We start from the raw sequence: 17,650 nt of genomic DNA, 5'->3' as shown, positions 1-17,650 counted from the left end.
TTCATTTTTTTTTCAATTGATCATAATTAATGATTATTATTATAGCAATTTTTAATATTCTCTATCACTTTGATTTAATGAGGTTTTGTATGGTAAAACAAGAAAGTGAGATAACACATTTATGGATAATTAGATTGATAAATGTTTATTAAATAGTTCAGAAGAACAAGATATCGATAGAAGCTCTTTTCCAACTCCTCGTAGATGGATCAACAGAGATCGAGAAGCAGGATATGATCTCATTTTCAAAGATTACTTTACAAATGAGTCGGTGTATAATGCTGACATTTTTCAACGAGATTTCGAATGAGAAGACACGTGTTCTGTCGGATAGTAGACGCTCTCTTAAATGTCTATCCGTATTTCTAACAGAGGGTGGATGCAACTGGGAGAAGAGACTTGTCACCACTGCAAAAATGCACTACTGCGATACGGATGCTAGCATATGATGTAGTAGTTGATGCTGTTGATGATTATGTGCACATAGACGAGAGCACTACTATTGAATGCTTGGAAAAATTTGTTGAAGGTGTCATTTCGGTATTCGAAGATGAATACTTGTGAAAATCAAATTCAAATGATGTATGATGCCGGCTACAAATAGTGTAAGGTCGTGGCTTTCCTGACATGTTGGGTAGTATTGATTGCATGCATTGTCAATGAAAAAATTGTCCAAAGGCGTGGAAAGGTATGTACATGAGTGGTTATCGTAGGGTTGCAACCATAGTACTTGAGGTTGTAGCATCTTCAAACCTTTGGATATGACATGCATTCTTTGGAGTTTCTGGTTCAAATAACGATATCAACGTGTTAGATCGTTTACTAGTGTTCGATGATATTTTAAATGATCGTACTCCGGAGGTAAATTATACTATGAATGGTAATAATTATACTATGAGATACTATTTATCAGATGATATTTATCGTGAATGGACCATATTTGTCAAATCAATCTCAAAGGCACAAGGGGAGAAACGCAAGTTATTTGCACAATATCAAGAAGGGTAAAGAAAAGGTCGAACGAGCATTTGGAGTGTTGCAAGTACGCTTTGCATTATACATGATTTTGGCAAAAGAAGAAGTTTGCAAACATAATGAGAGCTTGTATTATATTGCATAATATGATTGTTGAGAATAAAAGAGACACTTATGCCGGAAATTTTGCTCAAGGCTTAGAGTATGAGGATGTCGAAAATGGCTTATCACAACCTTAGTTGGAAGAGAAAGATTTTGCATCATACCATCAATTTCTCCCAAAAAATGCCCAACTTCGAGATAGGCGGCAGCATCGACAATTGAAAGATATATGGCAATTTCACAATGCTTATCATCAACTATAAAGCTTAACTATATTTTTCTTTATATTAAGTAATTTTACAAATTAGTTTAATCTCAAATTATATATTGTGTATTATTGTTATATATGAAGTTATTATTTTTTTAAATATTAATATTTTTTAATAGTGAATTATTTTTGAATTTATAAATTTTAATAATATTATTGTAAAAAAAATATAACTACATTAATTTTAATTACTTTAATTAATTAATTAAATGAGACTATAATTAGGACTAAAGTTAGTTTTTTTTAACGAGAAGAGAGATACTTTGAATTTTTATTTACTCTTTATGACGCAAAAACTAATATAGAATTATTTTTTATGACAAGTAAACCCATAAATAAAAAATACGATGAATTTTTTAATGGGGATAGTCTAATGTATACTAACTTGTGAAAGCTAATGCAGGACTTCACTGCTGCCAAGATCAGAAGAAAAAATCACTCCCTCAAAATTTTAACCACTTTCTTTTTTATGAATCCTAACCTAGAAGAGAGAGAGAGAGAGCGCTGAAAATTATTGTCTAATGAGAGAAAATTTTATCCGATGGAAGAAGAGGCATTGTGAATTTTATAATCAAGTTAACTGTGGGGTGATGCGTGGCTGAATAACCCACGCTCTTTATACAATTGATAGATAGATTAGGAATCTCTGAGTTTCTATTTGATAATTTGAGCCTTTGAACAAAAAGGAGTTTTTATAGCTTTTTACTTCTTTTCCCCAACTAAATGACAGGTATTTCATGTTGTTGCTAAAACCTCGAAGGAAAATCATGTATCATTTTGAATTGAACTAATAATGTTACATGCATAATATAATTCTGTTTTTATATTTGGCAGATGAATCAATCCACATATTAGAGTTTTGACTAAAACTAATGAAAATTAAAGGGGGAAGTTCAAATGTATTTGACAAAGATCATACTTTGATTACACGTATGAATTTAATATTGGCTATAAAAAGATCAGCTTCCTCAAGTTAATACATTATAGATAACTTCTTCTACAACAATAAATCAATGCCTATAGTACAATTGATATTAAACTAGTGTAAAGTCCGGGATACGTCCGGGTCGTTTACTGTATTTATGTATAATTTATTTATAAAAATATTAATATATATTTAATTTAATTATTCTGTAGGTCTTTATAGTTTTGCAAAATTTTTAATTAGGTCTTTATACTTTTTTTTCTTTTTAATTAAGTCCTTGCACCAAAATTTTTTTTAATTAGATCCTTATACTTTTTTTTATTTTGATTCCTGCACTAATTTTTTTTAGTTAGATCCCTATACAATTAAACCAATTACTATCAAAAGAGACCTAATTGAAAAAAAATTAGTGCAGGGACCAAATTAAAAGAAAAAAAAAATATAAAAACCTAATTGAAAATTTTACAAAACTATAGATACTAATAGAGTAATTAAACCTATATATTTATGATCTAATGTATATATATCAACTATGTTATCTTATTTATATGTTTTGGATCATTTTCTTTCATATCAAAAACATAAATAAATTTTTATATACATATTCAATATCAGTTTGAAAGTTAAGGAATATACTGTTGCATTCTGTATTTAATTTTTAACAAAAAAATAAAAAAATGTTTACTTCTTCAACCATCTTTGTTCTCAAAAGTAACCACATCTTCTTAAATAGACACAAAAAAATTCTCCCTTTTCAAAAAAATAACTAACCCCATAACAAAATTGAATACATAATATATGGATATGAAAGTTTATGCATGTATTAATTTTTTTTCTTTATCTTATAATTACCATACTGATGTAATAGTTATTTTTTTTTTTTAATTCTAACTACACTTTGAATCAGATAAAACGCAGAAAAATTATGTTTATCAATTTATGTTTTAAACCAAACCTTTTTTTTTCTATTATAAAATTTGTTTCTTCATCCTATATAGACCTACAAATTTGTTTATATATATATGCTAATAAAGTTGTTATTATGTTTCCACATGCACACAACTTTTGTGACAATTCCTCTATGACAACTTTTTACTATGGCATGACTACACAAAATACTAAATACATATGCTTTAGAAATATTGAATTATGTTTAAGCTATACCAAATTAATCATATTAAAATATTTTATTTAGTTGCTTCAACTCCATTTCTAAATTAAATTTAGTATGCGATAAATTTAAAAGTTATTATGTTCCCACATGCACACAACTTTTGTGAGAATTTCTCTATAACAATTTTCTACTATGGCATGACTACACAAAATAATAAATACATATGCATTAGAAATATTAAATTATGTTTAAGCTATACTAAACTAATCATATTAAAATGTTTTATTTAGTTGCTTCAACTCCATTTCTAAATTAAATTTAGTATGCAATAAACTTAAAAGTTATTGCAACTCCTTTCACAGCTTTTTGCAATGCTAATTATTTTTTGAAATTTTCATCAACTAAAATACTGAATTTATGCTAAAATGGTGATATTACATTTCTCACAAGCTCAAGCAAGTACTATAAAAAAAGAAACATATAGTAAAAGCAAAATATTTTTAAATGTTAAAATATTTTGTGTAATACTAACTTGACCACGTTTAGATTTTTACATAATCCCCAATTTATCACTTAAGTTCTCTTGTTTCCAACAATAACATTCATGTTTGCATAATCCATCTCCTAGAACGAATAATTTGCTTGAAAAACATCATTTTCTATTATTTTATACTGCGCTTTACTTTCAACTTCAAATCTTCTTGTTTAATTCCTAGATTAGTTATCTTGTTCGTGAGTTCCTGTAGTGCCTCCTCAGTAAGAGAAGAATTTACTTCTGATATTCACATTGTAAATCGTGCAGCTTGAAAGTGAACATAAATGCATAATAACTTGAGTTAAAAACTATCTAATATCACTTTTTGAAATTCAAACAAATATGTTCTAAATCTTGTCCCTATATAAAATGAGTCATGAATCAATCAGCCATATTATCAAATTCCAAGGTCATTGTCACATCATTTTCACTTACCTTCAGAGCATTGGTTGATAATCTCATAAAAAACAGTAAGATTTAAAAGAAAACTTTTCAAACTACTAAAGCAAAGATAGAACGAAAAGATATATGGTATAGTTAAAGGACAGTGTTGAATTTAACTATTATATTTGATGGACTTCAAGTATCATTTCTAAGTCAACAGGGTCAAGCAAAAGCAATCAGAACCTAAAGGCGGCATCATATATAAGCCTCTAAACATGGCACTTCGTATCTAAAAAATCAAAATTCAATAGTCACACTAAAATTAAAGTTTAGCAGCCATTTCTTTAATTTCTTTCATCACCATTTTTAGCGAATCCCAATATAAGTATTTAAGAAAAGACAATTACATCACATCACAAAAAAAAGGTAAATAGTTAGATCATGGACTAATTCAAATCATTATAAACTATATATAATAAGGAATGTTAAGTTGGCATGAGGACATTTAAATAGTGAAATTCGAAATGAAGCACTTTTCAATCAAATATCCTTCATTTTTCTTGATCTTTAAAGATAGTAATTGATAATAAAAAGAAAAAAAGATACATATAGATAGATGATCATACTTTATCTTCAGTCATCACATGTAAATTAATAATACTCATTTCTCTCATGCTTTTGGTTCCCTCATATTGTAATTCCTTGAAATATCTTAATTTCAAATTTAGTTCAAAGATTTAAGAATACTAAAAATTAGAATCTATGAACAAAATTGGTGAAACTATGGTTGTTGGTGATAGATAATTTATATTGGACTAAGAACACACCCAATCATTTCAATTAAAAAAAAAATTGCTTTATTTGCAACATGAGTAATTAAACTGATAAATTCTTTCCCCATTTCTCTACATTCTCCCAACATGTGAAGACTTTTTCTTTTTATACTGATAAACACTAACATTATACATAAATCCTTTGTAAAAAAGGCTATAATTTGCATCTAACTACATGACAAATATAATATGTCTCTTTGTAATCTCCTACTTAACCCACCAGGAACATAAAACAAATCATATCAAGCTTCAACACGAACAATTACAATAATACTAACAAAACATAGTTTAAGAAGAAGAACCAAACATGCAACAAAGCCAGTGATATAATTATATACCATGAACTTGGTTTCTGTGCTCGCTAAAAAACACTGCAATGACAGTTTTAATGAAGTAAAATTATTTATAATTGGCCAACAAAGTTGAATAATAATGCAGTGACTAAACCTTAGATTAAGAAGTTCTTTTATCTATGTCGACATCTATGTTAAGACAACAAATTTGTATCTTTAATGTGCAACAAATAATTATATATTTGCTAATCTCATAGTCATTTCCATACTCTGTCGATTATAATAATTAAAATTTCAATTATTAGTAGCACAATAACTACATCACCTCTAAAGATCAATGGGACAAATTGAACGGTGAACAACTCAAGCAATATCATCTAAGCTGATAATAAAATCTTTAAAATTGAAAACACAGTTGTTCAAATCAGAGGGGGAGGGAAGAACAACACAAAAGGCAAGAGAGAGCAATTGAAAACTTTCAGCAATAATACAAAATTAGGATGAATACATCTCCTATTATCTCTGCCTTCTTCTATTAAACCGCAATCGAGGATCTACATCCAATTTCATAACATTAAGGGCACATAAAAAAGATACGATTAAACTCTTTAGTACACAGGCTAATGGAATCACTGTAGAATTCAAGTTCATGATCTCTTCTCTAATAAAATGCTAACAATCAATTAGTTAACTAAAAAAGTAAAAAAATGTTTGTTTTACATGTAGTGGCCTATTTTTAAATTAGTTAACTATAAAATTTTTTATTTTACAAAATAGGGGAAAGAAAATCTATATAATTTTCAAGTTGTTATAGTTACAGACTTATAGAAAATAGTCAAGAGCATGGTTCAATGATTAAAAAACTGCCAACAAACCATAACATAAAACTGCAACAGTGGTGTATACTGAGTTAATAGAAATCACAGTACAAAATAAAAAATGGAAAACTACATTCATCATGCATGTATAGCAGAAGAAAAAGAAAATTAAAGCAGATAATTTACCAACTATTATTAGTATTATTGCTGCATATTCACAAAATACTGCATGTAATACATGACTTTAACCGTTTGCATTATCTATGTGCCCTTGAGTTTTCAATATTCATATATGGTATGAAACTCATTTTTAAAGAAAACTCAGAAACAAATATACAGAAGTTAGTTATGGAAGGAAAAGGAAGATCAAAATTATTTAAATACATATAAACTTAGTTAAATTTTAAAGAGTGCCATCCAAGAATTAAACTGAACAAATTAAAGAAGAGAAAAAATATCCAATTTAAACAAAAAAAGGGTAAAAAAATAGCGATTAAGGCAGATGAATCATTCATACCGCTTTGGCAGGTGCAACTTCAGCCGGAGCACGTTGCAGCAGATTTCACATCTTGAGCTTTGTCGGAGAAGTTGTTCCTTAAAAAAAGAAATCAAGTTTTCAAATTACTTAGCAAAACCAAAAGCAAATTAAAATTTGTAGTAACAAAAAAATCTATAAAAGTCAAAGCTACTAAATTACATAAGATGTCAACAGACAACAATGACTGCTTATTTTAAGTGTGATGCTGTTTTACTCCAGCATTTTATGAAACAACTCCTGAACTTAAGATATGCATACACCTTTGAACAACATTTTATGTTTAGGAAAGAAAAAAACTATAGCCTCTAAGAAAAACCATTGTTGTTATAAATAGCTTTTACTAAATTTCTTTAAATTATAGAAAAAACACCCAACTTCAAGAGGGGTAGCATTTTCAAGAGAAGCAACTCTAACTTCAAGAGCAGTAGCATCTCCAACTTTCTACTATTGCTGTTGGACTCCTAATAGTCCAAGAAACTGCTCCATGGTTTGGCTTGTTTTAAACCATCTCATCAAAGTATCACATGATTAAGTTTCAGATAAAAAACAAAATGCTCCATATTCATTAAAATTTTTACAAAAATCCCATAAACCTTCAAGATATGATAATCAAATACTTTAACATTGTAATTTGCATTAGTATATACCCAAACAAAAAGAACAAAGAAGTTATTTTGCATTACTTGATGATCTTCATTGCTTCAAAATTATCTCTTGTAGAATTTCCAAAAGCAGATTTTTTTACTGAAATCAATTCTAGCTGATAAACTAAGAACTCGAAACATCTTTCGAGAAAATTTATATTGGCATATGTGAAGTGTTAGTATGAGAGGATTGACAAACCAAATGAAAGAATCCCTAACAATGAGATGGTGGGTGCAAATTCAGAACACATAAATATATTTTAGTGTTGGATCCAATTAATTAAAATGAAATGGATATAACACACAAATGTTTATTCTTTTTTCTCTATGTGTTATAGATTAAGGGTTGCTGATTACAGGCATCAAATCCAAATAAATATTATTGAACTTCCTCATGAACTCTATGATGATGAGGATGGAAGTACCGGTAAAATTGAAAAGGTCTATATAACATTAAATATATTATTGAACCGGATAAAAATGTTATCAATCATGTCAAATGAGGCATAAAATGTAGAAATTTAATGTCAATTTCATTATATAGAATCAATATCCACCATCCTAGGCAGCAATCTTTTCATTCCTCTAATATCAACATAAATGCAAATGGCAACAAAAGGAAATTTTAAAGGATAGTATTACCTGGAGGACATTGTTGGCATAATCAAAGACTCCATCAGAGACCACAACAAAGAATTATAGAGACTAAAAATTTTACTTGCAATTGCAGGTCAATCACCACCTCAGATGTTCTTTAAGAAATGACATAAGATACGAAAACAGAAAAAAAAAATCAGCAATATGGTTAATAGAAGACAAACACGGTTAGCTATCCAACAACAAAAAGGAAACGGATTATTATAGATTAACCAAAATGTACATGCAATCATTTGAAAGCAAAAAAAAAAAAATATTTTATTGCTGATTAACCAAAATTTTAGAACTTGAAGCTGTCGTTCACCGAAGAATGGATTATAAAGGATTCTTCTCTGGTTATAACGAAATCAAACAACAAAATAAAGAGAGAACTAACCATCCTTCATTCGCAGCATCCCCTGGCGAAGGAACGGCTGCGACGGCGTTCTGCGGTAGATGCAGTTCTAGGGATCCAACAGCGTCAGTAACCTCCATCACCGCCGTCGCCGCCTCATTCCTCTTCTTTTCTCTGTCGATCTAGCATCCTTCTCTGTGACCGTCGTTGTCATCGCCACCCACTTCTCCTTCTTCCGTCGTGCTTTATTTCTTCACCGACCTTTTCTTCTTCTCTTCTCTGCCGACATCAAAAGAGGAAGTCTGGTGCCAACTACTCCCCCTATCAGAACTGGCAACTCTCTCTCTCATATTCTCTTCTTGAAAGTCCTGAAACAAAATCATTTTCAATTTGAATTTGAATCAAATCCCGCCCAGTTACTTCTTTGGATTGAGAACGGCAAAGTGCCCACATTAAAAACATAGTAACATACACTTGTCAATCATACACAGCTCCACGTGTCAAACACAGAACACTCCACTTGTCGAGCAAATATCACAACTATATTCTTATTATATATTAATAGATAGATATTTGGCCTATGTTTTGCCAATTTTTTCAGTCTTTTGTTATTAATTCATTAAATTACATAGAATGGAGGGGGAATCACGACGGATCTAAATGCTAGTTAATCTCCAAGTGAGCCTTTCACGCTATTCAAAGCTGCTTGCCTGTGTTGCAGCAATGGACGTGAGCAAGCAAATAAATTTCAACCTGAAAAATGTAAAGGAAGCAATAAATTATATGTAGCCAAGCTCTTTATATAAGTATTGACAATATTATGCAAAAATGGTTCGAATTTAGAAACTATCAAATGTTCAAATGTGATGGATTAGATGAATATGCCATATTGCCATGCACTATATTTTTAATTGATTGATTATCATAACACTTTTCACTTTCTTATTTTATCACAAATGTGACTAGTGAACTTGCAAAGTCTAACCGGAAATGTTAGTAGACTTCAACTTTCTCCAGTGTTCCTCCTCAAAGAAACAAGCATGTCCGATTATGGGGAACAAAATCGAGCATGTCTTGTATCTCCTTTGAATTAGGAACCTAAAAGCACGAAACAAGCAAAACAGACCAGTCAGGTAATCACCACAGGTAACAGGTACAATAAAAGATTGGCGCACCTCTCCACAATGAAGGGTTACAAAAAGACCTTGTTCTCTGGCGAATTTCAATGCTGGCAAGTATCTTTTCCAAAAAAAGATAACGGGAGACTTTGATCTAAAGCATCATTACGAATTACTATGCTAGAGTCCTTGATAGATTGAGATACCACTCGCCAACCTTTGGATTCCCAGATACGTCAATTCCAACCACCCCCAAATGCCTCATTTCCAGTGCCAGTTTGACCTGCAACACAGAAATGGAGTGTTGAAGGTATTAAGTAGCAAGCATCAAACTTAAGGATGCTGAAATTACTAATCTTACAGTTTCCATAGTTGCTTCTGTTGTCTCCCTACGATCAACACTCAAGAGAAGCCTAACAAAGATTTTCTTCCTACTATTTCCATTACATTTATCATTTGTCGCTGCGTGCAGAGGATCTAAAAGATTTCTAGGATCCTCAATATAAGGAATTAAAGCCACATCAACTGAGCTGACAGATCTTATCCCTTCCAATACAGCTTCAACATAAGAACGTTTGCTCATTCCTTGGGAATCGTTTTTCTGTAAGGAATTAAGCCGAAAAATTCACTGTCGAATCAATAGAAAAAACCAAAAAGATAAAAAAAGAGTCCGCATCAAGAACCAAGCTCTTCTAGTTACCTTTGGGGTGGTTCTCAATTCGAGATAGACAACCTTTTCTGATGCGAAATCTTCAACAACCTGCATTCAGAAATTGCTTCTATAAATGCAGAGGCTGAAGGCATCGGATTTAGAAACACAGAAATTTAGATAGTAAGCAACCATACTTTATTCGCAATTCTTGTAACAGTCATGTGATCAGTAGTAAGAATGCGGATCACATCAAACAACTTGAACACCTCAGTCAATGAACGATCATCTGTATTTACAAAACCATAACCACCACCATTATAAGCCTTAAACACTATAATAGTAACGATTACTAACACTAAAAGTGACAATCAAACAGTCCCTCATATCACAAACACTAGCAGAGTGCGTAATTTTTACAATCAAACAGCTGTTAAGGGTCAAAATCAGTCCCAAAATGAACATGAAGCTGAACAACAGTGAAGGGGCACACTGAAAATAAAACAAGAAAATAGGAAAGGAAAAAAGGGAAAAGGAGCATACTTTTAAGGATAACATGCTCCACTTGGGAAAAATCTATTAGACCCTTGTCCCACAAAGCTCTAGCGAGTTCTCTGTGCAACAACAAAAAAAGGATAAGAGGAAAGAGAATGAGATGAAGAAACAAAACAAGAGAGAGAGGAAAGGAGAAAAGGAGTACAGGAGAGTGGAGCCTCTGATGGATCCATTGAGGTGAGCATGGAGTTCCACCTTTGGCATTGACATCCACCACTCCATCTTTTCTTCTTCCTCAACACTGAAACTGAAACTGCAAGTGCTTCGTTGGGTGTTGGGTAAGAGTAAGAGTACACTCTGGTTGGTTCAGAAGAGACTGGCCAATGGCCATTCACTGAACTCATCCAAGGGCGTGTATCAGACAAAAAAAAAAAAAAACAGCACTCAAACATGTGGAGGATTTAGGGTTCATGCCACGATCATTGTGATAAGATCCCAATCAATGTTATACTTGTTGTTAATTTTGAATATTCAACTATTATTTCCTATCTTTGAAATACTTAGTGTTGGTATTTGTATTTGTATGTTCAAAAAATTAAAAAAAAAGGTAAAAAATAAGTTTTAATCAATTTTAAATTTATAATTCTTTTAAGAATAAACTATCATTTTTATCTACAAAAGTTGAAAATACCGTCGTATCTATTTATAGAAAACAGAAATTATCATTTGTATTCATACAAAATAAATTTTTGTAGACAAAATTATTTAAACCCTCGAAAATTAAATAAAATTCCTGATACCATTCTCTCCACCACTATAACCATCATCTCCCCCTTCTTTATCTCAACGTTCTTAGCGACTCCAATCCTAACATTGATCACATCGCGGCTCAGTATCACCGCCTTACCCTCCTCCTCAACCGCCACCTTAACCTCTTCGCCACACACTCTCTCATCGGTGTCGGTAGCAACTCAACAACACCAGCACCACCATCACCAGCATAATCATCTAACCCAAAGAAATCCTAGATCTAAAGATGCCGCAGAGCGTCATGACGGTAGATACCAGTAGATTGCTCGTCAGGACCTCGAAAACAATGGCGAGGACGACTCCCCCGCCGCCAAAAAGTCCAAATCGGAGAAGTTCCCTCTCAACAGCTGCGAATTCGCCATGGTCCTCGCCGTATTCTTCTTCTTAACCACTGGCCTTTTCTGCATCTACCTCACCGCCTCCGAATTTGGCCGCATCAAGCTCCCACGCACTCTCTCCGATCTTCTCCTCCTCAAGTAAATAAAGATCCCTCTTTTCATTATTGTGTTATCATCTTCATAGATTTATCTAAATCAAATTAGTATTAGATGAACGTAACATTAGTGATTTAGACAGGTGGGAGAAAGCATCTTTTTTTTGTGGGAAAAAAAAAGAAAATTTTCGAATTTGTTGTATTGTTTTCAGAGTAAGGGTGTGTTTGAATTTTTTTATGTAGTTTATTGTGCTTTTTTTTTTGTATACAAAGAGAATCTTTCAGCATATGGCGAAGAAGTGAAAGAAGAAGAAGAAGGAGGAAGGAAGGGTAGGGATGGCGATGGCAGTGATGGTGATAGTTGGAGAAGAGAGTGATGGTAGAGTTTGGAATTTGAGTAACCAAGAATATTGAGAGAGAGAGAGAGAAAAGGGAGAAATGATGGTAATAGTGGTGAAAAGAAGGATAGTTTAAAAATTTTATTTAATTTTTTAAGGTTTGAATAATTTTGTCTGTAAAAATCTATTTTTTATAAGTATAAATAGTAATTTTTGTCTTTTATGAATAGATATATCATCATTTTTAATTTTTGTGAGTAGAAATAATAATTTACTCTTATTTTAATATGTGAATTGGTGAGTTATCTTGTTCGAAGATGATAATTTAAAAATATTAAATAATAATTTAATTAAATATATTAAATTATTTAATAATATTTAATTATTAATTTTACAAAAAAAATTAGGCATAAGACTTCCCCATGTGAATAGTAATGTTTTAATTCAAAAGTAACTAAATTTTTATTTTTTATTGGTATTGGTTAATTTTCTTTTTTTTTTTCCAATAAAATTCAATTTAAAAAAGTATTTTGAAAAAAATGGTGCTAATCATATACATATACTTCTAGTTTTGAGAAGGCTCTTTTTGAAAATATTTATAAAAATATTTTTTTGAAAATTAAAAATTCAATACAATTTTATATTAATAAATTTTATATTTATTATATTTAGATCTATTAAAAATATTTTAAATACTAAAAATAACTTCTTCAAACATAATTTTTGTAGTTTATGCTTATTAACAACTAATTTTAATTTTATTTATCAAATCAATTTAAAATATTAATTTTAAAAATTAATTTTAATAAATTATTTTAAAAAATTAAAATTTTTTCGTACGGAACCAAACCTAAAAAGATAGACTCTACTCATAACATTTTATATATATATCCTAATTTCTATCCTAATTTCTAACTATAAAACTTTAATATAATGAAAAATTATTCATATTTAGTTTTTTACCCATAAAAATAGTTTTGATGTCACAAAAATACATAAGTATTAATTTTATTCATGTATAGTTTTATTAATATTTTAAAATTTTATAAATAATAATAATTTTTTATTTTTTATGAGTACAAAATTAATTTCTTTTATCAATGGATATATTTGTTAACATTTTAAATTTTTATAAATAGAAATAATAATTTATTATATATATATTTTTGGTCTCTTTATATATTTAAATATTTTTATCAACCAAGTCCTATTAAGTTGGCACAAACCTAATAAAAATCACTCACACATCCTGTGCATGAATCACACAATTCTTCTTCTTCATGTTCCTTTTTTTTTCTTTGCGTGTTTTATTCTCATTATCGTCTTGTTGTTGCCTTATTCTTTTCTTATTTTTTTTCTCCTCTTCCTCCTCCTAGTGGTTATTGCAACATTTTTTATTTTTTTGTTTGATTTTTTTTTGTTCTTATTAAGAGGGTGAAATAAGAGAAAGGAAAGGAAAAGAACTTTTGAGGTGTGCAAAATTTATTAAAAAAATAGTATCGAAATTTTTTAACCGTGATACAAAAAGTTTTTAATTTTGACACCGGAAATTTTTAATCTTGATACTGATTCTTGCTAGAAGGATAAAATAAGAAGAATTATGAAAATTTTTGAAAGAAGAAGATGATGATGATAAAGATGATTAAAAGGAGTTTTAAATTATACATAATTTATTAAAAAAATAGCACCAATTAATTTATTCACTTACTTTGGCTAACATTAGATATAGAAGTTATTATAAAATTGTGTGTATTGTCTTTGTTGTATGTTCAACATGATACAGTATAACTGTGAAAGTCATTGGCCGACTATAGGATATACATTTCCTAAAAGGAGGATCACATATTCATCCTTATTGAACTATATATCATGTTATCAACCATATAGACAAGAAGTATTAAAGAATTACCCAATAAAATGAAATTGATGTTAATATTGAGTTCTTTGTTGCTAATTCGAACTTGGCCTGTGATTTAGCTGATAATTTAAATGGGTTAAAATCAACATATGGCTTAATTGTGTGCTAGTTTGAAAATGTATATGTTATTTGAAATAAGATAGTGGCTTGGGAGTGCCAATATATGCTTTAATTCTGTTATTGAAGCTCTTAAGGTTCCTAACAATTGTTCTAATGGAATCTTATTCTTATTTGCAGTATTTAAGCATGCATACTCATTGTCCCAAAATTTGGAACCTATCAGTGAGGGACTAGGTGTTTTACAATTTAAGACCGGTTTGATATCTGTCATTAAGGTATATAGTTATTATCTAATTTTCTATCTGGAATGCAAATTTTACTTAATATACTTGTGTTGCGCATCGTAGTGTGTATGTACATGGTTTCTCAAAGCCTGTCTCATCTCATCCTTTTGTATTTCAGGACTGGATGCATCTTTGATTTCAGTTTATTGCATAAAATTTCCTGTTGTCAACTATTTCCTATGGCAATTGCTGCTGCCGCTTAATGAAATACTATCATGATCATTTTACTCAAAATTTTTTCTTCAATCTGTAATTCTTTTTAAAAATTGAAAGTGAGATTTACAGCTAAAACTACCAGAGGAATCAAGAGACAATATCCTATTGTCAGTGGTTAGAAGACAGAAAAATCATCAAGGATACCTAACAGAGCCAAAGGTTGAAAGGATTCCCTATCATTAAGGTTACGAAAGAAATGGAAGTCCCAAGAGAAAGACGAACCCAGGATTGAATCCGCAATGATAAAGACAAGGAAAGGCTAGGTTTAAAGAGGTATCTCCTATCAAATGATCTGCTCAAAACCCACAAAAATTATGATAATACTACAACATAGAATAGCTAGACAATTCCCAACTAGACACAACACTTTAAACATAAAAATGATAAGAAAGGGAGACAGTATGATACCACCATAAATTATCATCGAATTATAGCTAGACTTAACATACATCATTCCCTTTTTAGCTCCACCGATATAGGAGTGGACAGATCGTTCTAAAATAGTTGCCAAATAATATGCCAGGCATTTCTCAAAAAAAATTAACCACTCTAGTGCATAAGTACTGTTGGTATTATCTGCTCCACCAAGAGCGCACACATGAAACATCTTTGTCATAAGTAATATATAGTAAGCTTTGAAAATTAAGCCTTTGCAAAATTTAGAGAGCTTAGTAGATAGCTGTTTACAGAGTTACTTTCATACACAGTAAATTTTCATGTAATGGTAAAGCTCATCTTACTAAATAAATACTTAAGCTATTTGGCGACACAGGCACATATAAACACCAAGTTTGCTAACTAAGCCCTAAACTCACATGGGACATCCTCCTGCATACCTATAGTTGAGAGAGAAATACCAAGCATTTTATCCCCAAAAAAAAAAAAATAATTGACATACCATAAAACACCAGCCCTCAATAAAGTATCCTGCAACTCAGATGAAACAGAAACATTGGCAATAGACTGTAGAGCAGCATCAACAGCTCCTGGTAGAAGCTCAAACTCAGTGCCGTGCACAATGTCTGGAACTAGCCCAGAAAACTCGAGTATTTCAGATCCGGCAGCCTCAAATTGACTAAGAACTGAAAATGTTCGCATGATGTTTGTGGTTCATTTCCAGGAAAGAAGAGTTGCAAGAAGTTGCACTCCTCCATCTCTCACCAGCTCTTCTCCATTCAATGAAGATGCACATCTGGCCACAATAAAAGTCAACGAGCAGCATGAGCTAGAATGGAATTTTACGCCAGGCAAACAAGCTCTGATGCTGCAACAAGGAGAGGTGCTCCATCTGAAAGAAAGAAAATTCTTATCATCCTTGTCCACAGTAACAGCACTTAACAACATGGGATAGCCAGCATATTTGAATAGCTCCAATATGTCTCTATATCTTCTGTATAAAATGCATTGTCCCCTTCAGCAAAAGAAGCAATCTCCAAGGCTGAGGACCTTGCAATCCTTGCATGGTAGCCTAAGATACAGTTCGCAAAAGGTAAATATTCAGTGAATTAGGATATAAAAACCTACTGTTGCAAGCAAATGATATTATATCACATAAATTCCCCCAAGAAGCAAAAAGAAATTTTAACATACATCATGATTTTGCCACCCCAAATCTGTGCATGCATATAACAGCCTGTCTATAGCTGGCTTGCAAAAGGAGAAAAGAACAAAACAGTTTATGCATCTACAAAACTCTCCCAATCTGGGTGACAGGGGCTATCACACCATTTCTCATTTCTCACACTAAAGAAAGTACATGGACTTGTTTGCATGATATACTTACATATCAAAAATTAAGAAGTTAAGACAACAAAACATGTCCCCATGGGCATTTGAAGACTTCAAAATAACAAGCAGTTAACTTCAACATGAGGATAGTTGTGCTGAATATCACGCTATCCTAGTAACTTCTATTGATATATGAATCCAAATAAGCTTGTAACATGCAAACTATGTTTACCTGGAGGCGTTCATAAGCCTTCTGTATAGCAAGAAACTTCTCCCTTCCTTCAGGGTTTTTGCTAGGATGATATTTCATAGCAAGTTTTCGATATCGTCGCTTTAACTTTTCCTCGTCGATATTTTCAATTTGCTTTGATTAGCTAGATGTTTCATCTGATACCTCCGAATAGTGCTTTGTCGTCTCCTTGCTCCGAGTCTCACCATCAGCTTCCTTCACGCAACCAAAAGTTGGTCTCCGATTTGGTGAGTTCCAACAAATTCCCCTGTTCTTTCTTTCTCAGTTTTGTTGCTGTAATACATGACTACATTTTGATTTTGTTGTTGAAAATATCACTGAACTAGTATTTTGGTTGCTGAAAATAATCACTGCTATGAGTTTGTTACTAACGCTACACTTGCTTCAACTAGGATTATTAGTATCAATGAAAAACCATCAATTGTATACTAACAAGGATGAAGTTAAAAGAGTAGAAGAGGGTCGCATTATTATTTCAGATGCAATATTGGGCACTACTGGAAGAAAAGTTAAAGTTTTAGAAGTATCAAATAATCACAGAGAAGAAGTTCAGAGACAGATACGGTGTTTTGATAATTCTTTGAGACTCTCATCCCAACATTTTTTACAAGGCTTGTTTATTTTCGCGAGGGGGAGACATGGGTTTTTATTTACCAGCATTATGGACTTAGCTGTGGGTCGAGAATTGGGACAAATTCAAGCTTTATCTAAAACAATTTTTACAAGCTCTCGCAATATTATACGAAGGGAAGAATATGTATCATGGGAACTTAAGAGACTACAACTTGGGAACAAATGGAGATAGAGCCTTTGTTAGTGGAGTTGAAGGAAATCATCTTCCTGATGGTTTTCAAGTAAAAATCATATTCCATGATTTCCTTCAATTCCACTAACAAAGGTTCTATCCCCACTTATTCCTAAGTTGTAGTCT

General features: G+C 31.3%; 1 protein-coding gene and 1 long non-coding RNA gene across 10 annotated transcripts; both read right to left on the bottom strand.

Annotated features, from left to right (window-relative positions):
- Positions 1-5,802: 5,802 nt before the first annotated feature.
- Positions 5,803-11,235, bottom strand: LOC112723270 (N6-mAMP deaminase). 9 transcript variants are annotated; one of them, XM_072207654.1, is made up of 11 exons: positions 10,888-11,235; positions 10,731-10,801; positions 10,385-10,476; positions 10,239-10,298; positions 9,900-10,139; positions 9,625-9,821; positions 9,406-9,518; positions 9,049-9,173; positions 8,463-8,788; positions 8,072-8,181; positions 5,803-6,841 (listed from the first exon to the last, which is right to left on the bottom strand). In XM_072207654.1, the coding sequence occupies exons 1-6, from the start codon at positions 10,962-10,964 to the stop codon at positions 9,714-9,716; spliced, it is 648 nt and encodes a 215-aa protein (XP_072063755.1). In that variant the 5' UTR covers positions 10,965-11,235; the 3' UTR covers positions 5,803-6,841; positions 8,072-8,181; positions 8,463-8,788; positions 9,049-9,173; positions 9,406-9,518; positions 9,625-9,713. The 9 variants fall into 9 exon arrangements, with proteins under 9 accessions (XP_072063755.1, XP_072063756.1, XP_072063750.1 ...); XM_072207655.1 differs by having other exon boundaries at positions 9,131-9,173; XM_072207649.1 differs by having other exon boundaries at positions 9,131-9,173; positions 9,596-9,821; positions 10,938-11,209.
- A 4,135-nt stretch (positions 11,236-15,370) lies between these two features.
- LOC112723279 (uncharacterized) lies at positions 15,371-17,320 on the bottom strand. The gene is made up of 2 exons (XR_003163055.2): positions 16,702-17,320; positions 15,371-16,209 (listed from the first exon to the last, which is right to left on the bottom strand). It is a non-coding gene; the product is annotated as an uncharacterized lncRNA (long non-coding RNA).
- Between the last annotated feature and the right edge of the window lie 330 nt (positions 17,321-17,650).

This window comes from Arachis hypogaea, chromosome 11 (genome assembly GCF_003086295.3).
Source record: "Arachis hypogaea cultivar Tifrunner chromosome 11, arahy.Tifrunner.gnm2.J5K5, whole genome shotgun sequence".
NCBI lineage: Eukaryota > Viridiplantae > Streptophyta > Magnoliopsida > Fabales > Fabaceae > Arachis > Arachis hypogaea.
Note: the sequence above shows the minus strand (reverse complement) of the source record. Positions and strands in the feature narration are given on the sequence as shown.

What these genes read in the sequence shown, in the direction of transcription:
- LOC112723270 (XM_072207651.1), bottom strand. Translation starts at nt 11,134, where the DNA reads ATGTTTGAGTGCTGTTTTTTTTTTTTTTTGTCTGATACACGCCCTTGG. An exon ending in GGAGCATGTTATCCTTAAAA is followed by an intron (nt 10,477 to 10,730) that starts GTATGCTCCTTT and finishes TTGTAAATACAG; the next exon opens with ATGATCGTTCATTGACTGAG. An exon ending in TTACAAGAATTGCGAATAAA is followed by an intron (nt 10,299 to 10,384) that starts GTATGGTTGCTT and finishes TTCTGAATGCAG; the next exon opens with GTTGTTGAAGATTTCGCATC.